At 35.6% G+C, this 22,343-nt stretch overlaps 1 protein-coding gene across 1 annotated transcript in view; it reads left to right on the forward strand.

Annotated features, from left to right (window-relative positions):
- Positions 1-22,343, forward strand: part of LOC150109710 (uncharacterized) — a 493,008-nt gene that overhangs the window by 405,410 nt on the left and 65,255 nt on the right. The window contains exon 21 of the mRNA XM_090403026.1: positions 6,109-6,501. Within this exon, the coding sequence (XP_090259152.1) occupies positions 6,109-6,501 (393 nt within the window). The remainder of the gene's footprint in view (positions 1-6,108; positions 6,502-22,343) is intronic.

The following is a 22,343-nucleotide window of genomic DNA, read 5'->3' on the forward strand; positions in this document are numbered from 1 at the left end:
TTCTGTACCAAGGTCATAGAGCTATACAATCTGCCATTTGTTAAAGAGGAACTCAAAAGAGGCACTTTTACTATCTCATCCTAGTTGGGCCTGATGAGATAATAAAACACTTCCCCCTCATCCTCTGTGGATCTCCTTCTCTTACTCTACAACAAAATATTTACAGAGGAAGAGTTTCTGCAACTCTTGGCGCATAAGTCGATTGTCAATTATATTCTCTAGCCCCCCCCCCTTCTGTCACTTAGATGAAAATATGTCTCTTAATTATGCCCTAGAAATAAAGACCCTTCCAGATCATTGGACATGCACCAGTCTCTTTTCTCTACATTGGGAGGTCCTGTGTCACACATGCAGACTGTCATCCATCCTTTTTGTATGTGCGTTAAAGAGGCTATGGAAGCTATTGGCATGAGTGCTGACATTACTTGCACCAAACAAAACAGCATTTTTCCATTGCAGGCTTGCACTCCATCCTACATCCTCTCATTTTGTCAGCTACAGAAGTCTCATACATCCTCATCTGGTTGCCTTCAATTGTTCAATGTACACAGAGCAGTCCACTCTGATTTCTTGCCCATCTATACTGATTGTTCAAGATCAGAGATCTCTGTTGGCTGTGCTGTCGTGTTTCCTAATATTACAATCTCTAACCAGATCCCACACAAGTGCAGTAACTCTACAGCTTAATTGCATAACCATTCAGCTTGCACTTCTGCATATCAAAGAAAACTCTTACCAGAAGTGTATATACAGACTCTTTGAGTTCTTTACAGGCTATCTCCTCTCCTGTGTATAATCCACATTCAGTGTGTTTGAGGTGTTACACCTGTTGTACAAAATGAAAACTCTTAATTTTGATGTTCACTTCTGCTGTATTCCTAGCCACATCAGAATTAAGGGAAATGACATCGCAGATGCTAGATCAGCTCATATTTTCTCTGTCTACTGTTTGACAGTCCCTTATACTGATTACACACAGGTTATATTGTACAATGTATAAAGTAAAATTGTATAAAGTAAATTGTACAATGGCACAACTCATGATAGGAGGCACTGACGAACAAATTATACAGGATTAAACCTGACATTAAGCACTGGCAGTCTAGTCAACATATGACCAGAAGAGAGGAAGTTGTTCTTGCTAGGCTCTGCATAGGTCACAGTCATCTCACACATTCTTATTTACTGAGGGCTAATGGCCGACTTATGTGTGGGAAATGCAACACTCATCTTACCATTAGTCATATTCTGGTGGAGTGCGAAAGCTTCACATAAGAGAAATTACATTTTTATTTATCTGGCCAACCGCTATATACTCAGCCAGATGTTATCAGATTCAGACAGATTGCATGTTTTTAGATTTTTAAAAAACATTCATTTATTCAAATACGGATTTGAATATGTGTAGATGCCTCATTGTAAATACTAAAGTTTGTACATGCATTTTATTTACTCATTTACATTCTAATAACTTTGTACATATATTTTATACTATTCACCATTTTCTCTCCTTGTAACTATTTATTTATTTATTTACCTACCAACACATTGTTTACTGCTATAACCTGTGTCCTGGTGCGGCATAACCTTTTGCTGTCTTTGCACTGTAAAACCCCAAATCAATCAATCAGTCCTAGTTCAGTACTTTCCTACTTCTTGTTATGATCAATTTTTTTATTGTCTCTAAGTTTCTTTAAAGGTTTCTCTACTTTTCCAATTCTCTGGTTGATTTCTAATAATTTCTTTTAATTATAAGAAATGTCACATTATCCTCTGTTGTATTATTATCGTCATCACTGTTGCAGCACATTTTTGGTGCAATTTTTAAGACTATTAAAACCTGCCAATATTTCAACATCATGTTACTAAATGCACCCAATACAATAAATGCACTAAAAAAAAAAAAAAAAAACTACAATACTATACAAAAGATACACCAGTTATTGTTATTATTATTATGATGATTATTACACCCTTCATGAGTTGGCAGACTCATAATGGGAGGTTCATTTAACTGACAACATATTTATCATAGGTATTATTTCTGGGAAAATTCCCATGTTACTCCTCTAAGAAAATATATTTTTATAGCTATTTAGCTTATTTTTGTTTAGGAGTGTTCCTTTTATAATGTCATTGGCTTTTTACTCAAATTTTAAAGCATTACTGATGTTTTATATAGACAGATATATGAAGGATATATAGGAGGAATAATTCGGACATACCTTTCTAGGATGTTGCTGGCTATCTTCTTATTCAGCGGCATTGTATGGTGATATACATTCATCTGCTGTTAAAAGGAAGGAAGTATGATTGAAAGGAAGGGGCATTGGAAAATGTGGGGGGGGGGGTAGAAAGATTCTTAAATAATGCAGCATTCATATATGTCCATAGACTTCAAAGAGCAATTAGCGTGAAGTGGATGTACAACCTTATTAAGTAGAAGATCCATAAGAAGAAGATGACGTGGAAGGAAAATTGTGAGAATTAAGGATGATTGTATTTATGGAATATATAAAGCACATAGGAAATAAAAATTAGGAGTTTTTGTGAAAAGCTAAATTAGAATATAAAAACAAATTGACTGCAAGCAACCCAAAGGCAAAAGCATTATGTCATTATGCTGCAAGTAAAAGAAATAATGAATGTTGAAAATTAACTTTACTGAATGCAGATGATGCCCTTGTGTCAGAAGCAGATGCGATTTGTTCAAATAAGGAATTCTCACTTCACTCAGATCTATCAACCTGGCATGTGCAGCATAACATACAGTGCTACCACTACATTGGTACTTTCATTATATGGTGAATGCTAATTAAGGTTATGCAACATCTTTACAATCTCCAGAACCACTTCACTAGTAGTACTCATCAGTTGAGACAGATGGAATTTCAGCACATATGCTAAAGAATGTTCAAGCTAACTGTTTAGGTGATTGACATATTTGTGTCATTTAAGTGTCAGCTCAGGAATGGAAGAATGTATGATAGTCCTGTTATACAAAGGTGATGAAAAAACTGATCTAACCACTGAACTATATCAGTATCTCTGGAGTTGTCATTAAGATTTTAGAGTTGGTAAGAACTCGCATGCTAAACTTGATTGACAGACAGTCTATATTTTGTAATTTATTTATTTATTCGTATGGAGTTTCCTCCCTTTTTATTCCCCGTCCCTATTGGGGCGAGTTGAGCCCCCTCATGGGGGGGTTGAGTATTTATGGCTGTAGATCCGTGTGTGTTCACGGGGCCGGTTTGCCTGCTTGCGGGATGAAAAACGTCACATGGCTATGGCTGAGGAAGATCCTCAAGTTCCTCACGTCTTCGATGGGAATCGAACCTGGGACACTCCTTCCCCAGTCATATGGTTGCAAAGTGCACAGCCACTAGGCTAACCGCACGCACTATATTTTGTAATGAACATGGGTTTATTAAAAGGAAATTATTTCTGAGAAATTTGCTCGTATTTTATAATAATGTTATGGCTGTTATGACATATAAGGAATGGATACACTATTACTGTTCGACTTGCTAAGGCATTTGAACAGGATATCATGAAATCTGTTGAATTAGAGGATATAGGTTTGGAATTTAAACTGTTGACTTGGATAAAAGGGCAACTGATGAATAGGTATCAGAAAGTGATATTATGGGGGGTGGTGAGTTTGCTAGATTTGACATAACCATTCCTGTTCTCCAGAGATCAGTCTTTGAACCAGTTTTGTTTATTCTACACTTTAATGATACTGGAAAAGTATTTGAAGAAATACAGCTGTTTGTTGATGATACAAAGATAGGCAAGGCAATCAGAGATATTACAAATATGCAGCATTTATAGAATGATTTGAATAGAACTATGGGCAAATGAAAATTTCTGCAAAATCGATGTTAATTAGTGTGAAGTTATGCATTTTGGTATGATAAGATTTCCAACAGCATATTACATTGGTAGGATTATGCTTGAAGAAACTAATGAGGTTATTGATCTTGGAGTTATGGTGGATAGAAAACTGAAGTTCAAAGGTCACATAGCAAAAATTGCAGAGTGTAATTGTGCTATATGAAATGACCATTGACATGTAAGGATAAGGAAGTCATTTTGCCTCTTTCCAATGCCGTGATAGGACCTCACCTTGACTACTATGCACAGATTTTTTTTCTGAGTTCAGAATAGATAAAGAAGCTGTGGAAAGGATACAGAGTTACAAAGATTATATCAGAATTATGGAATGTAGACCATGAGGACAGAGTGCAGAGTATGTGGACTGCAGGCACTGGTGAACAAGAGAAAGATGGGTGATATTATTGAGGTCTATAAATTTCTAAATAGTGTAATAGTAGGAATTTTTTGTTATATGGAAGGTGAGGAGAGGACAAGGGGGCATCCGTGGAAGTGTGCTGTTAAGAAAGGGGTGAGTGCTAGATTTTTTTTTTCTCACAGAGCGCTTAGTTTGCTTGTTGAAGTAGTGAATGTATCCAATGTGTTAATTTAAGAGAAGGTAAGTGGGTGATGGCATTCCTCAATGAGCCTTTACCTTGTGGAGGTCTCTGGTGATAATACAAAGAAGAAGAAATGTATTTAACTATGTTGATCAAATACTCTGCAATGTGATGAGAGTAATGGTCATGCCTGAGCCTGTAATTCTGTTACTAAAAGAACTATGGAACACCCAAAAAGCTTTACCAAAACAATCGTGGGAGAAGCATTGTTTGAGTGGAGATAGAGGTAAAGCAGAGTGTATATAGTCTACTATTTTTTTTTTTTTTTTATATTTATAGTGAATATGTTATGGGAATCACTGATTTAGATTTAGAACTTGGCAATAATTAAAGTTGGAGGTAGAAAAATAAATAAGAGATATGTAGATGATACAATCTTCATGGCAGAAACTAAAGATGATCTTAGCTGTGGTTGATTGTCTTAGTTAAGAGGGAGAGCAAAAAAAAAGCTAGGCTTATTTTTAAATAACAGTAAGGCAAAAGCGATATATTCTGGCAATTGGGATGACTTTCTGATTGAAGGAGATAAAATGAAGATGGTTCAAAGTTATGATTTATAGGGGTCCAAATTAAGATAAAATTAAAAGAAGGATATGTATGAAGAAAAAAGGATGTTAAACTTTGCAGAAATTATGAAAGAGTTGTTAGTAAGGTCATGCAAGTTAGAATTGTTTTAGCAATTATCTTTTCATTGGTGATATGTGGGTGTGAAAGGATAGAAAGTGTGAATTAATTCATTTGAATTAAGAACATGGAGGAAACTTGAGAATCACATGAATAGCAACAGTGATCAACAGGATGGTTTTAGCTAAGTGGACCAGTATGAAATACTCCTTGGAAGCATTGTTTACTGCTAAGCGATATACTTTGGACATATTATGCTAGCAAATGAATCAAAGGAGGGTGGGGGGCAGGATATGTTAGGCAAGGTTGGGGTTGTGAGAGGTCATCGAAAGAGCTAGATGGACAACATAAAGGAACTTACCAATATGAAATTACAGTTGCTGAAAGAAGAGACAAGAGATCAAAGAGATGGAGAGCCTATGTTTACAAGGTCAGTCAGAAGTTCAAAATGACTAGGATAGCACATATGAACACCACCAACTACACGATTAAAAAAAAAAAAAAAGCCAAAATATGAATTTCTGTAGTGTATTAGGTATACCTGATGCACGTATATTTTTAAACTTTCTGTTGATGTTTTTAGTTAACAAGTTGGGGAAGAAAATGTAATTGCAAAGCATAAAGCCTGAGGTGCAACTCATGTATGGTTCATATCTTAGAAGTTCATACTTTATTAGTAATGAATAACTGACAGTAAATTTCTTGTCTTTTGGATATAGCTGATAGTTCATTCATAGTACAGCTGATATATCTGTAATTATATAAAAGTATTTCAAACTTTGATATTTATTGAAAACAATTTCCCCTTTTAATTTATATACTCTGGTAATATAAGCTCATTTGCGTTCTGTATTTCTTCTTCTAAGCCTTTTTTTTTTTTTTTTTTTTTTTTTTTTTTTTTTTTTATAACCGTTCCTATATTTATAACTGAAAAATACTTTTTAAGAATTTTTTACCTGAATGCACATTATTGGTTTTATACTAGTGAAAAGATTGGACCACTCAGTTGATGAAGGTGACAGTGAAACAAAAGACAGTCTTATTGAGGATTCTCCAACATGGGAGTGGCTTCCTGCAAACAGTTCACTGAATATTCATACTGTTATCACTGACACTTCTGAACAGTCCAACTCCTTGCAGTCTTTTAGTCATTCTGTAAATACTTCAGATACTTCACATGGTTCTCTGAATATCTCCCAGTCTTTTAGCAAAGGAAGTACTTCAAATGCTTCCTTAACTGCTAGCTCACAATCAGGCGATGAAAATAATGGTGATGGTGTTGATAACTGTGGTGGTGGTGGCGGTGCTGCAGGTGGTGGTAACAGTTTAAACTGCTGTGATTTAGGTGGGGAAGATGCAGGGCTTACTCATCCAGCAGGTAGGGCTTTGCATTTATCATTATATTAATATCTGTATAACATGAGTGTTTTAAAATGTGCCATTAATTTATCTCTCTCTCTCTCTCTCTCTCTCTATATATATATATATGCTATCCTCCAATGTGTGTTGCATTGTAAAGCATCAGCATCAAAGCAGAGTAGGCAAACCCAGCAATAGTGACATGTAGATGTGCATACATAGAAGGATATATAAATAACTTGCAAACATAGTATCCTACAATATGCAAAAAAGAAACTGGTCTGTTTGTCGACATGGTAGGAAACCACACTGTGAGCTTCTCAGTCAGTAGTGTAGCTAGAGCTTTTGCCACCCTTCTCAATACACACCAGAAATACTACAAAAAGTCAAAACGACATATAGGTAAATAAATTAAAATGCTGTTTATTTTTGAAGTAAAACTTTAATTTCAACATTCTAAAATATTATTTTTCTTACTTTTCTGTTAGCAAAATCATCGATGACATTGGCGAAGTCTATTTCATAATAATGTAGGTATTCTTAATCTATTTTATTTAGAAAAACTCCCCTGACAACTAGCAACACTTACAGCAATTGTGAGGAAAATTCACAGTAGTATTACAATATTTGGAAATGAGTTCTCGAGACTGTGTTTTAGAATTAACTGCGAAATTTCAAAAAGGTTCAAAGTGCTACATGGGGCAGACCGCCCCTCTGCTCCTCCCTAGCTATGCCTCTGCTCTCAGTTTGCCTGACTGTAGTACAGATGGACACCCAAAGTCATTATTTGAAACATTATGTGATGATGGAAAATCACAATGTTTGTGCTGCAACATGTACGCCTGCCCTTTTGCAGATCATACAAGGAATGGGAGAACAGGAATAATTGCTGGTCTTTTTAACCAATTAGAATATTGATTTATAAAATGAATTATAGCTGGACATTCTCTCAAGCTCTCTGTCTCAAGTTGTGACTGCTAAGTGCATAAAATACATAAAATTGCATCTACAAATATGTATCTGATGAATGTATGTATATTATGTTTATATAATATATCCAGTTCTGTATGTGACTGCTAAAGTTGTGATTATGGTAGTATGAGGCTATTTTTTGAAAGAGTTAAGCTTTAGCCCTATTAGTTGCAGAGAACTCCATATACCACAGTGCATTAGTGGTTTAATGCAATAATGTGGAAATTCACCTTGTTCTTTCCTTCATCAACTTTTTCATGCTCATCTGAGCAGTGCTTTGGAGCAATGAATTGCACCCAGACTGAGATGATGAAGGATTCTGTGTGAATAAACTTTCAGGAAGGAATGGAGTGAATTCTTATTTGAATACAGAGATGTCTTAACAAAGTATTAAATATTTCTTTTCAAGACAGTTTCTTTCTCTTTGTGACAATTCATGTTGGAGAATAGTGACGTGTATAGATACAATTCCATTATAGTAAAGGTATTTATATATCTTTACTATAATAGTATTGATTTTATAATCATATCAAAAGCCTTCTCTCTATAAGAACTTATAAATACTGTGAATTCAGTATGTTCATTCACCAGAATGTTTTTTTCTATTAATTTTATATTTACTTCAATGATAAATTTTAATGGTAATTTTTTTCAGAAATTCTCTTCTCTACAGTTTGTACATTGTATACTGGTATTTGATAGGTATACCTAAAGATATACTTATTGAATAGAAGTGATGTTTAAATTAACAGAATGCATGTTACTTTTTAACAGAATGTCTAACATTAACAAATTTGTAGTTTCCGTTTCATTGTTCAGTGTGACTGTTGAATTAATTTAGGTGTCTCACATACAAAAAAAAAAATTATTATTATTATTATTATTTTTTTTTTTTACTTAATGGTGTTCTGAACTTTAGATTCATGTTGCTCCTTTAGTTTAAATGAAGTATAAGCAAGCTTTTTTTTTTTAATGAACTCTCTACTTTAATAAATTGTTTTTGGCTACATTTAATATATGATTATGCCATGGGATGTGGTTAAAATTATATTAATAAAAAGAAGGCATGTGTTTCATTGATTAGAGAAATAAAGGACATCATGAAACCTACCTTGGTAGTTTTAATTTCTTCTGTATGTATGGAAACAGTATGGGAACTAAGTTAACTATGTAATGAATTTGCCTTTAAAATTAGAGTAAATCATTTGGGGGGGAATAATATAAAATTTAAATATATATGGAAGAATAACGAATAAAATTGGAATCTAAAATAAATGTATAAACACTGAAATATAAAAGTACTGAATCAAACCAATGGTATAAAATTGAATGAAATTAGAATATGGGAATACTAAATTAAAATCAAATTACAGAAATAAGTATGGTAGAAATAAAGAAAGAAAGAAAGAAATTCAAAGTATAAGAGATATAAACGGATGCGAAAAGTAAAGACTTAAAAAACTAAGTTAAAAATTCACTGTATAATTGAAGGATCAACAAAAACAAGATTTTAAAATACATAAAGACCTGAAACATGCTAAAAAATATAGGTACATACAAAAATTGGAAAGTAATAACAAGTGACAGATAACCGGTTTTTCCAAAATGGTTTTTCATAAGATGAAAAACTATTTCGGATATAGCTGTCCTCAGAAGTGTGGGAGAAAAATTAGTGGCACCCCCTATATAGTTTGCATCAGTGGGCATGTAATGTTCTAGTTTGTTGGGAGTTTTACATTCATCTTTATATAATGGAGCTGCCAAACCTCTGAAATAATCAATAGCATGAGTCTGGATTGCTGTTAAATCTCTGATATAATATTTTATTTAATTTTAATTTTTTTTTTTTTTTTTTGCAAGTCAAGGATGCTGACCTTTTCAATTGAAGGAACATGTTCAAGTTGGATGATGTGAGCAGCAATTTCAGCGGCTTCCACTTTGGGAGTTTTAATTAGTTTGTTTTTTTATTATTTTTTGTAACTTTTTAAAGATTATCAGGAACAGGAACCTGGCAGTTATGAAAACGTTCAGTTTTGTTCAAGATATTCAATCATGTAAATGCAAACTAAAAATCTGTTGACTCAGTGTAAATAGAATTGTGGTTTGATTGGCATGGGAAACAATAAACAACAGTGTAATGCTGGAATATTTCTCACTCGCTTTGTTTTTCCATGGATCTGAGGTGATTTGATAGTTTACATTAGGCTGATGAAAACTACCTTATAATCTGTATATTGAATATGTATTTCATAGCTTTTAGCAGGATATGGCAGAACAAAAAAACAGCTTGCTTATATTTCTAAAAAAAAAAAAAAATTAATACTGTTATTAAAAGTCATGTCAAAATATTTAATATTTAAAATTAAATATGCATTTTAACTTCCTGCAGAAATAACTTTATTATGTATATATTTTATGTGCTCTTAAAATGTGAATTTATTTAAATTGCATACATATTCCTTCAACTGATAGAAATGTCTTGGAATATAATTATGCTGCATTCCATTGCAGCATTGTACTATTCTTGTAACAAACTTGAGAAGCAATGAGTTTTGAAATCAAAGGACCTGGAATTTATTTGATATTTTATAAAATCTGCAGTGAGTTAAGTTCACTGGATTGATGATTATCTCTTAAAATGAATTGGAAAACTTGTGCCTTTTATAAGTGAGAAAGAACAGTTATGTTATGAACTTCCTTGACTAAATCATATTGAATCACATCAGACATGGTAGAATGAACATTCTGTACTTGGACTACTACTGCTGTTTAATTTGTACATTATTAATATCGGGAATGAATTGGAAGGGGTGGGGGATATCCAGTTCTTTACTAATAATTCTGAACTAGAGAGGACAGTGCTTAACCCTTTAACTGCTGATTTTCTACTGACATTGTCCCATGTGCTGAAAACATTTTGCAAAAAATTTATAAATAAAATAAATTAAATTTTGTACTGAAGTAAGAGGTCCGGACAGCATCATACATTCTTGATATACACTTATTCACTCACAAAAATGGCAATAATAGTGTTTTATAAAATTTGCATAATCAAGGGATGTCCACTTGATTATGCAAATTACACACATTAATTTATATAGAAATTAATCAAAATATATAAAGAGCACTATTATTTACCACACAGTTATTATTAAGCCTACCAAGTGCCAGGATATGAAAATCCTAAAATTTTAGCATGGAATGATATTTTTCAAAACAGGGCTGTACACAGAGTCCTACGTCACATTTGGTGCACATACACCGGCTCTCACGACGCTTCTTCTGCTTAAGAGTGGTATTGGAACAGACATAACAAAATCAAGCTGCATTCTTCTGCTTCTCAGTAGAAGGTACAAGAGAAGGGAAATGCCTTTCTTTGAGACGCAGTGGTTGATCTCCAGGTGATGGACATCCTTTCAACCTCCCTGTTGTTCTGGGGATATGGTACTTTTCAATTATTTCCTTGATAAGCATGAGTTGATAGTCTGCTAAGTTTGTGTTTTTTTCCAAATTTTACATTATAGAGACAGTGGGAATTTAGAGTATGGTCATATCCAGAAGGTGGAAAAATAGTTTTTTGTAATAGCTAGAAAAATGTAAAGTTCTTGAGGGGTGGTGTTTTTATACTGCTTTAGTCATGAAGATGGTATAGATGGTCTATTATTTTGTTGAAGGTATGACAACTTGTCTGTTTCATCAGCTATTGTTGTCATTACTTCTATGGTAAAAAATTGTTCAAAAATATCTAAAGCTGAAGAATCATCAGTGATATTACCTGTGATTATTCCTGAATTACTGCTATCAAATTCGTGTACACTTGGAGTGAATGCATCATCACGCCACTTGAACGATACAACTTTGGTATGCATTTGCTTACGCACGTTCATATCGAAACTTTTGTCACTCTCTTTCTCGCTTGTAACACTTACATCACCAGGATCTTCATCTGAAGTACACAATTCACTTAACTCAGACAATTCTTCTCCCGACTCATTTGTTGTTAACGATTCATCAGTTTGATCATCAGTAAGATAACACGGATATTTACTGGTAGACACCATATTTGTGACATCCCTGAAATCCCGCAGTATGTATGCATGTATGCATCGTGCTGCATATGATTAGTTGCACCAGTTAAAATTTTTCTCTTTAGATGTCATACAAGGACAGAAACCCAAGTCAAATAAACTTCAATTGGTTGGCAATAGATGGAGGAACCCATCTATTGCCAACCAATGAATATCTGTTGCCAATCTATTGAATATCTTATGAGGATTCTTTCCATACTAAAAAATAGTCTGAATATGGGAAGCGTGCCAACCATACATATACGGGCTCAGCAAAGCAAGCATGTATTTCCGAGCCCATAATAATACGTTCTCAGCAGTTAAAGGGTTAATATAGGTGATGTAGAGATCTTGTAGAATGATTTAAATAGATTGGAGTTGTGGACAAAGGATAATGGTTGTCATTTCAGTCTGGTAAGCAAGATTACATTTTGCCATACATCAGATTACAAGCTATGTATTACATGGATGGAATTAAACTGCAGGATGAGGCTGGGTATTTAGGACTGATGGTGTATAGGGAATTGAAGTTCAGAGGACATATTGTAAAAATGGACAAAAATACTCATAGGATTATTTATATGTTGAACACAGTAGAGATGAGCAAGTTTATTTATCCTCTTTTTACAAGTCTTTTAATATGCACACATTTAAACTATTTTTGCCCAGATTTAGGTGCCTTGGATTATTTCTTAGGGATGAAGAGGTGGTAGAGAGGACCCAGAATCAAGTGACTGAGATGATGACACTGGTATGTAGATGATTTTATATTGATCCCATACATCAGATGTTAAAGAACCTGTTAGCACACCACTGCTATGTGTGTGGGATGAAGGTGATGATTGAGAAAGAAGTTTGTTGACTTTTTTTTTGAAATCACAGATTGTAATTGTTTGAGAATGCTTCATGAGGAGAGCTGTTCCAGAAGATAGAGATAGATGGAATAAAATAGGAAAAAGAGAAGTAGGCTCAGTATGCTTATAATTGCGCTGAAAAGGGATACTGAGCAGCTACTCCTCTTGTTTTTATAGGTCCAACAGAAAGGGGAGGAATCATGGTTGAAAGAAGGGGTGGGAAGGATTGTTCAATAAAGGATCAATAGAATCATGTAAGTTACTGTTTATAGGATTGCAGAAGAATTTTTTTAGCATATAATGATTGGAAAGGGAGAATAAGGGCTCACCACTGGAAGTCGTATAAGAATATGGTTAAAGAAATTGTGAGGACTAGATTTTTTTTGCTCGAACATTTGTCATTGGATGGATTGCCAGAAACCGTTTAACGTGCTTAAGAAAAGGTATGATAGGCATTTTGGGAATAAATGTTAGTGTGGGTCTTCAGCAAAGGTCCTCAACATAAATGGAGATGCCTATTTTTATAATAATAATTTCAGATGTAAAAGTAAGATTCAGCTGTAAAAGGAGTTGGACATGATAAAGGTGATATGAAAATGGGAGAAAAAAATATCCTTGAAGTATGGAGTAATTACTTCGAAAAATTGCTAAAAGAAACAAGCAGTGATAGTATAGTGGTAAAAACACTCAACAGGCATGCAATCAGGAATACATATCCATACTTGAAGTAGAAAAAGCCATCAAAGTCTTGAAATGCGGAAAAGCAGCAGGAATAGATGATATTATTATTATTATTATTAAACAAGACCTCATGGAGTCAAAGACTCATCTGGGAGGTCCTTTTATCACACACACATCTCATCATACCATGTCTTAAACACACTCAAACTCCTTGCAGACACTACACTCTCAGGCAAGGCATTCCAGTCATTCACAATTCTGCACGAAAAAAACCTGCCTCTCACTCCCCTACTCACACCCTCTTTATACAGTTTCCAGGGATGACCTCTGGTTCTCCCCTGATCTCCCACTATTTTCTGTAGAACTTCTCCACCATTGATCTTATAACACCCCCTTACCAACTTGTAGGTCTCTATCATATCTCCCCTCTTCCTTCTCTCCACCAGACTCTGCAAATTACATATTCTCAATCTTTCCTCATACTCAACATTCCAGAGGTCAGAAACTACCTTAGTCAGTCGCCTTTGGACTCTTTCCAACATCTCTTCATCCAAAAACCCGGTGACCAAATCTGGGCACAAGAGTCCATGTGTGGCCTAATCAGAGCCTTATACAATGGAACAAGAATCTCCCTACTTCTACACGTCAGTGTCCTCCACATCATTCCCAGAATTCTTTGTGTTGTCTTCACAATTTTGGCGATGTGTCCCCTAAATTTTAAATCCTTACCCACTATCACCCCCAGATCTCTTATTTCCTCTACTTCTAACAATATATTCTCACCAAGCATAAATTCTGCATCCCATCTTTGTTTTCCAAATTTTAAAACCTTACATTTTGCAACATTGAACTCACATCCCCATTTGCTTGCCCAATCACTCAATTTATTCAAGTCTTCTTGCAAGGCCACAACATCTTCACTACTCTTTATGGTTCGTCCCAACTTTGCATCATCTGCAAACAACTGATTATCTCCATCCAAATCTTCACCAATATCATTAATATACAAGTTAAATAGTAATGGCCCTAAAACAGACCCCTGAGGTACTCCACTAGTGACTTTCCTTTTCCTGGATATCGCACCCCCATACTCAACTTGTTGATACCTATCAGATAGCCAGTCTCCAATCCAATGCACTAATCTAATATCTGCTCTAGTTTGACTGTCAACTTATCGTGAGGTACTCTATCAAAAGCTTTTGCGAAATCCAAGTATATTACTGTGTATCCTTCTCATCTGTCCAAGGAAGCAGTCACTTCATTGTAATAAGTAAGTAGATTACTAAAACATGACCTCCCTTTAGCAAATCCATGCTGTCCATCAAAGATTATACCATTATTGTCAACCCAACTCTGGATCCTAGTTTTCACAAGCTTCTCCAACAACTTAACCACAACACTTGACACAGAGATAGACCTATAGTTTGATGCTTGAGTTCGATCACCTCCTTTATGAAGTGGCACAATCTTGCCCTCCTTCCACTCTTTAGGAACTTGACCAAGTGCAAGACTCGCATTAAAAAAATATGTCAAGGCAGGTGTCAACTCTCTGACACATTCCTTCAGAATATGCGGTGATATATTATCAAGTCCCACAGCCTTATTTATATCTAGTTTACTCAACTCCCCAAACACCTCTTGCTCACTTACAGTCAGTCTCTCCTCCCCATCATCAACTGCTCTCAATCTCTCCATGAAGTCACATTCACATGATTGAAAGATCTTTATGAACTGCTCATTTAGTATCTCCACCACACATTCTGCTGTCTTTATACCATTTCCTCCAATCAATGTCATCCTTCCATGACCATTCTTTCTTTTACTGGCTACATATCGAAAGAACTCCTTAGGATATTTTTTGGCTTCATTAGCTAACTGCTGTTCATACGTCTGTTAAGCTACTCTCGCCAACCAAGTCACCCTCCTTGCCTGGTCTTTGTAGACCTCATGAAATTGGTTACTTCCACTTCTCTTATGTTGCCTCCACAATGCCCTTTTTCTCTGTATCGCATGCTTAATCTCTTTATTCATCCATCTCACACCTACCTTATTTAACCTTCTCACCCATGGTATACATTTAGACATTGCATCTACTAAATAATTTTTCAAAATCCCCCAAGCTGCATTGATCTCTTTTCCAGCTAACTCCTCATTCCATGCTACACCTGCAAGCTGTCTCTTGAGCTCTTCATAATCACCCTCCCTTGTAGTTCCACATATACCCTTTTTTCATGGAGGTCCTTGCACTGCTGGCAACCACCCAGGTAATCACCTCATGGTCACTTTCATCAATTGGTGGATGATTTGACACCTCATTTATAATTACGTCGTCCGATGAGATGACCAAATCGAAAACCCTTAATCCTCATGTGCCCTCTGTTACATACTGTCTGAGGTAGTTATCCCTCAAAAACTCAAGAAACTCATTTTCTTTACTTCCAGTTGCTATCTCTTCATTCCAGTCTATATTGCCATAATTAAAATCACCCATAACGATCACCCTTTTCTTATTTGCTTGGCTTATTTGACTATACATTTCACTATCACCACCATCCACATTACCAGGTCTATAACAACATCCCATCAAGTATTTGATTCTATTCACCTCTATCTCACACCATACTGCCTCAAAACCACTGGCCCTATTTATTTGACCAGAAATGCTGAAGTATGGTGGTATAAAAGTCTTACAGTGGCTGCACTGCATAGTTCAGAAAGCCTGGACAGATGGACGAATTCCCGATGATTGGAGTAGAGCTCTAATAGTACCCATATATAAAAAGGGAAATAAAACTGAATGTGAGAATTGCAGAGGTATTGTCCTACTGAGTGTTCCTGGCAAGATCTATGCAAGTATACTTGAGAAACGGTCGAGAAGAATTGTGGAAGAAAAGCTTGGTGAAAAACAAGCTGGATTCAGGCCAAATAGAGGTTGTCAGAATCAGATCTTCACTTTACGACAAATAGTTGAGAAAGCATGGGAATATAACAAAGATCTGTATTTAAGTTTTGTCGATCTGGAAAAGGCATATGACAAGGTGACAAGAGAAAAGCTATTCAATACGCTACAGTTATATGGTGTCAATGGGGCATTATATCAAGCAATACTTAGTCTTTATTTGATTTGTAAGTCAGCATTATGTTGGAGGTTTAATGGATTTTTTACAACACTCAAAAAGAATTAAAATAGAATTTAATACTTCCTATATTTCGTCCTAGTCACTAGGACATCTACGGGGATTATAAAAACAATTAATGTAACATGCACACAAAAACTTACAATACTAAGCCCAATCACATTGGTGACACTAAAGTCCTATCTAGGTGGAGCGCCCTCTAAGGGCGGTAGTAGGTGGCCTGGAATGTAAATTGGAACCTCTGGTGATGAGTGTTTCCCAAATCTTCGGAAGCTTAATGCAACCGTATTTGTTAAGATTTGGTTGGTTTCTGAGAGCTGCTGCTGCTTCTGAGAAAAGTCTCTCTTTCTTGAATTTGCTGTGGTGGAGCATGGTGGTTTACTTCCATGATACTCTGTGGATGGTGTCCAAAACATGGTCAGCCAAGCCTTAATGGCCATAGTTGTGTTTAACGATGTATGACTTGTGTTCCTCCAGGCGGATGGATGCTGATCTGCCTGTCTGTCCAAAGTTCCCAAGCTTACAGGAACAGTGGAACCGCCCTAACTACTGAGCTTAACCACATACACAGAACTTTCCTCTCCAATGGCTACAGCGAACACAGTATCAAAAAAAATAATCAATTCCTCCCCCATTCCCCGTCCCTCTCGTCAACAAGATTTTAAAAATGCCATCACCATACCCTACATCCGAGGCACTTCGGAAAAAATAGCCAAGATACTAAAAAAGTATAACCTACACATAGCACATAAGCCCTACTGCAAACTTGCTACCCTTATCCGTTCTACGAAAGATCAGCTCCTTTCTCTCTCTCTGTCTAGAGTTTACAAAGTACCCTGTTCCTGTAAGCTTGCGTACAGGCAGATCAGCATCCATCCGCCTGAAGGAACACAAGTCGTACATCGTTAAACACAACTATGGCCATTCAGGCTTGGCTGACCATGTTTTGGACACCACCCACAGAGTATCATGGAAGTAAACCACCATGCTCCACCACAGCAAATTCAAGAAAGAGAGACTTTTCTTAGAAGCAGCAGCAGCTCTCAGAAACCAACCAAATCTTAACAAATACGGTTGCATTAAGCTTCCGAAGATTTGGGAAACACTCATCACCAGAGGTCCCACCTTACATTCCAGGCCACCTACTACCGCCCTTAGAGGCCTCTCCACCTAGATAGGACTTTAGTGTCACCCATGTGATTGGGCTTAGTATTGTAAGTTTTTGTGTGCATGTTACATTAGTTGTTTTTGTAATCCCCGTAGATGTCCTAGTGACTAGGACAAAATATAGGAAGTATTAAATTCTATTTTAATTCTTTTTGAGTGTTGTAAAAAATCCATTAAACCTCCAACATAATGTCCTCACAGCACTTAAGCCTCTACACAAGAATTGTAAGTCAGCAGTTAGAATTGAAGGAAGTACAGGAAGATGGTTTAATGTTAAATCTGGTGTGAGACAAGGATGTACGTTATTCCCTCTGTTATTCATTCTAAATTAATCCTCGGATTCTAAATAAATCCGCTACAAGTTTGCAAGATTCCCTGACTAAATTGAATAACTGTTGTAATAGGTTGAATCGTTGAAAATGTCAACTGCGTTGTGAACGGCAAACCTGTGGAACAAGTAAAACATTTCAGCTACTTAGGCACGATTTTTATGAAGATGGTAAATTAAATATGGAAATAGACAACAGAATCAACAAAGCTATGGTAAGAAGTCAACTGAATAAATTTATATGGAATAAGGGAGAAATTAGTCAGAACACTAAATTAGTTGTATACAACTAATTAATGTTCTGACCCAGCTCTCAGATCCATAAGTTAAAACTGCTCCAAAGACTAGAGACTGCAGTTAGAAGAGTCCTGAAAAAGATTAGAGGTGTGAACAGATGGCATCAATTGCAATATCATATTAAAAACGAGGATATTAGGAAAGAACTTGGCATTGTCAGCATCCAGGAATGCATTAGCAGAGCTAATCTCAGGTGGTATGGTCACTTAAACAGAATGGGCGAAAAAAGATTAGCAAAACAATTGTTCTCTGCCAGGTTGCGGGAAAACAACCCAGAGGAAGAACAAGATATAGGTGGATTGATATGGTACAAAGTGCCTTAAGCGATAGAAATATAAGATCTGATAATGTTGAAGTCTTGACAAGTAACAGACTGATTTGGAGGAAAATTGTAGATAGGAAGATGACCTTCAAAATCAATTTATGAATTAAACAAAATAAGCCATCAATACAATTTAAAAATTTCACAAAAGAAAACAAAAGTCACGGCATTTAAAGGTTGAGATCATGTTAGATGAAAAATAGTTATAGAAAATAAAATAATAGAATGGATGGCAGAATTTCATTATTTAGGCTGCATAATAACATATCTAAAAAATAAGATATAGATGAAAAAAATAAAGAAATTTCAGAAAATCTGTGGAACAATTAAAAGGACACTGAAGAAAAAAGCAAGACGGGGAAACTCAACTCAAACTTTATAAAGTAATGACCACTCTCACTCTACTATATCGTTCAGAAATATGAACCATTAAAAAGAAAGATGATAGTAAAATGCAAGGTGCAGAGATGAGATTTTTAAGAGCAATTAAAGGATGCACAAAATTGGACCATATAAGAAATGAAGCCATCAGAAAAGAACTAGATATCATCATCATCATCAAATTCCTGCCATGTACCCTCAAGGGGTGTACAGGATATGACAGTACTACATGAAAAAATTACATCATTACTAACTTCCTATCTACAATTTTCCTCCAAATCAGTCTGTTACTTGTCAAGACTCCAACATTATCAGATCTTATATTTCTATCGTCTAAGGCACTTTGTACCGTATCAATCCACCTATATCTTGGTCTTCCTCTGGGTCGTTTTCCTGCCAACCTGGCAGAGAACACTTGTTTTGCTAATCTTTCCTCTCCCATTCTATTTAAGTGACCATACCATCTGAGATTAGCTCTGCTAATGCATTCCTGGATGCTAACAATGTCAAGTTCTTTCCTAACATCCTCATTTTTAATATGATATTGCCATTGATGCCATCTGTTCACGCCTCTAATCTTTCTCAGGACTCTCATATCTGCAGTCTCTAGTCTTGTCAAGTGTTTTACTTCTGACTCAGCTCTCAGATCCATAAGTTAAAATTGGTTGGAACACAGTCTTGTATACAGCTAATTTAGTGTTCCGACTAATTTCTTTCTTATTCCATATGAATTTATTCAATTGACTTCCCACGATACCAGCTTTGCTGATTCTGTTGTCTATTTCTATATTTAGTTTACCATCTTCAGTAAAAATTGTGCCTAAGTAGCTGAAATGTTTTACTTGTTCCACAGGTTCTCCATTCACAACACAGTTGACATTTTCAATGATTCTGCCTATTTTCATTGTCTTTGTCTTTTTATTGCTGACCTTCATACCATATCTATTACAACAGCTATTCAATTTAGTCAGAGAATCTTGCAGACTTGTAGCGGATTTATTTAGAAGTATAACATCATCCGCATAAAGCAAAGAGCTGACATTAACATCTCCAATTTTGATATCAGGTTTAATACCACATTCCTTCATAATGTGATCCATATAGATAATGAATAACAGAGGGGATAATGTACATCCTTGTCTCACACCAGATTTAACATTAAACCATCTTCCTGTACTTCCTTCAATTCTAACTGCTGACTCACAACTCAAATAAAGACTAAGTATTGCTTGATATAATGCCCCATTGATACCATATAACTGCAGCGTATTGAATAGCTGCTCTCTTGGCACCTTGTCATATGCCTTTTCCAAATCGACAAAACTTAAATACAGATCTTTGTTATATTCCCATGCTTTCTCGACTATTTGTCGTAAAGTGAAGATCTGATCCTGACAGCCTCTATTTGGCCTGAATCCAGCTTGTTCTTCACCAAGGCTTTTCTTGCACAATTCTTCTTCACAATTCTTCCACAATGTTTCTCAAGTATACTTGCATAGATCTTGCCAGGAACACTCACTAGGGAAATACCTCTGTAATTCTCACATTCAATTTTATTTCCCTTTTTATATATATGGGTACTATGAGAGCTCTACTCCAATCATCGGGAATTCGTCCCTCTGTCCAGGCTTTCTGAACTATGCAGTGCAGCCACTGTAAGACTCTTATACCACCATACTTCAGCATTTCTGGTCGAATATCATCTACTCCTGCTGCCTTTCCACATTTCAAGCCTTTGATGGCTTTTTCTACTTCAAGTATGGATATGTATTCCTGACTGCATGACTGGTCAGTGTTTTTTATCACTGTGCTATCATCACTGCTTGTTTCATTTAGCAGTTTTTCAAAGTAATTACTCCATACTTCAAGGATACCTTTTTCTCCTGTTTTCATTTCACCTTTATCATCTCTAATTCCTTTTACAGCACTCTTTCCTCCATTCCTAAGCTTCTTCAACAACCTCCAGAATATTTTGCCACCTTCTTGATATTTATTTTCTATATTCTTGCCAAAGTCCTCCCATGACTTTTGTTTAGCTAGTTTTACACACTGTTTAGCTTTCTTACATTTGTCTCTGTATTCTGTAAGAGTAAAAGCTGTCTTATTTGCCAGGAACTTTTGATATGCTTTCTTCTTTTCCTTCACTGCCTCTTTAACTTCCTGTGTCCACCAGGGAGTTCTGATTTTTTTATCTTTGCACACAACCTCACCACATGCCTCTCTGGCAGAATCAATCAATGTTTCCTTCAGAGTTTGCCACTGAATCTCCAAGGTTTGATTCCTGTTCTCAAACTCTTTCATTTTCTTTTCAATAATATTTCTGTATTTTAGTCTACAGTTCACATCTGAGAGCTGCTCAACTTTTATTCGCTTTAAAACTTTCTTACATGTTATTCTTTCAATATGAAATTCAATTTTATCCTGCTCAAGACTAAATAGTGATCACTTCCAATTTCAAATCCCCTGTACACTCTGGTGTCCTGCACCAGGGAGAAAACATCACTATCAACAATAACATAGTCAATGAGACTTTTCTTATTCCTTGCCTCTTCTCTCCATGTGAATTTGTGCACATTTTTATGTTGGAACATGGTGTTAAAAGAACTAGATATTTACTATGTAAATGAAAAGATCAAGGAATATAGAGAGAAATGGAAAGAGCATCTATTTAGGATGGAACGATATTACTACCAAAAGAGGTGGATAGATATAGACCAAAGGGAGAGGGGGGAAGAGTAACTGAAAAATGGAAAGATCAGCAAAGCCGGAACAGACAAATGCCTAATCCTTGAAGAGAAGAAGAGGCTAGAGTGTTCAATAAATATAGTCTTCATGTCACTTTTAAATTACATATCAAACTGCTGGCCTGGTTGACAAATAGGTAAATGTATCTACTCTCTAACCAATAAGTGCTAGAGTCATATCTCATCATTAGCATAGATGTTTGTAAATGTCTTTAGGTGGAAGATGAATTTTATCATTTAGTGAGAAACCACTATTGTACTTATTGAAGGCTTGAAAAAAGTTTCCTGGTTAGTCTCTGTTGTTGGTTTTCTGGATTATGTAAGAAATAATAAAATAAAGAAAACCTTTAGACCACCTGCAGTATTATAGTATTGCACATTTCTCATTTGAAATCCATTGTTGTTTTACCTTGTTTAATTGTCATCTCACTGAAGATAATATGTTAGATTGAGATTGAAATATCTGATTAAATAAAGTTTAATTAACTTCTTGTTTTACTGTGTTTCAGAAAAATGCCATTAACTGCCCAAATGGCCATATGGATGAAATACGATGGTGGTCTGAAATGTTCATCATCATCATCATCATCATCAAATTCCTGCCATGTACCCTCAAGGGGTGTACAGGATATGATAGTACTACATGAAAAAAATTACATCATTATTAATTTCCTATCTACAATTTTCCTCCAAATCAGTCTGTTACTTGTCAAGACTCCAACATTATCAGATCTTATATTTCTATCGTCTAAAGCACTTTGTATCGTATCAATCCACCTATATTTTGGCCTTCCTCTGGGTCGTTTTGCTGCCACCCTGGCAGAGAACACTTGTTTTGCTAATCTTTCCTCGCCCATTCTATTTAAGTGACCATACCACCTGAGATTAGCTCTGCTAACGCATTCCTGGAT

This window comes from Typopeltis vanoorti, chromosome 2 (assembly GCF_054136105.1).
Source record: "Typopeltis vanoorti isolate ZY-2024b chromosome 2, IOZ_Tvanoo_1.0, whole genome shotgun sequence".
Lineage (NCBI taxonomy): Eukaryota > Metazoa > Arthropoda > Arachnida > Uropygi > Thelyphonidae > Typopeltis > Typopeltis vanoorti.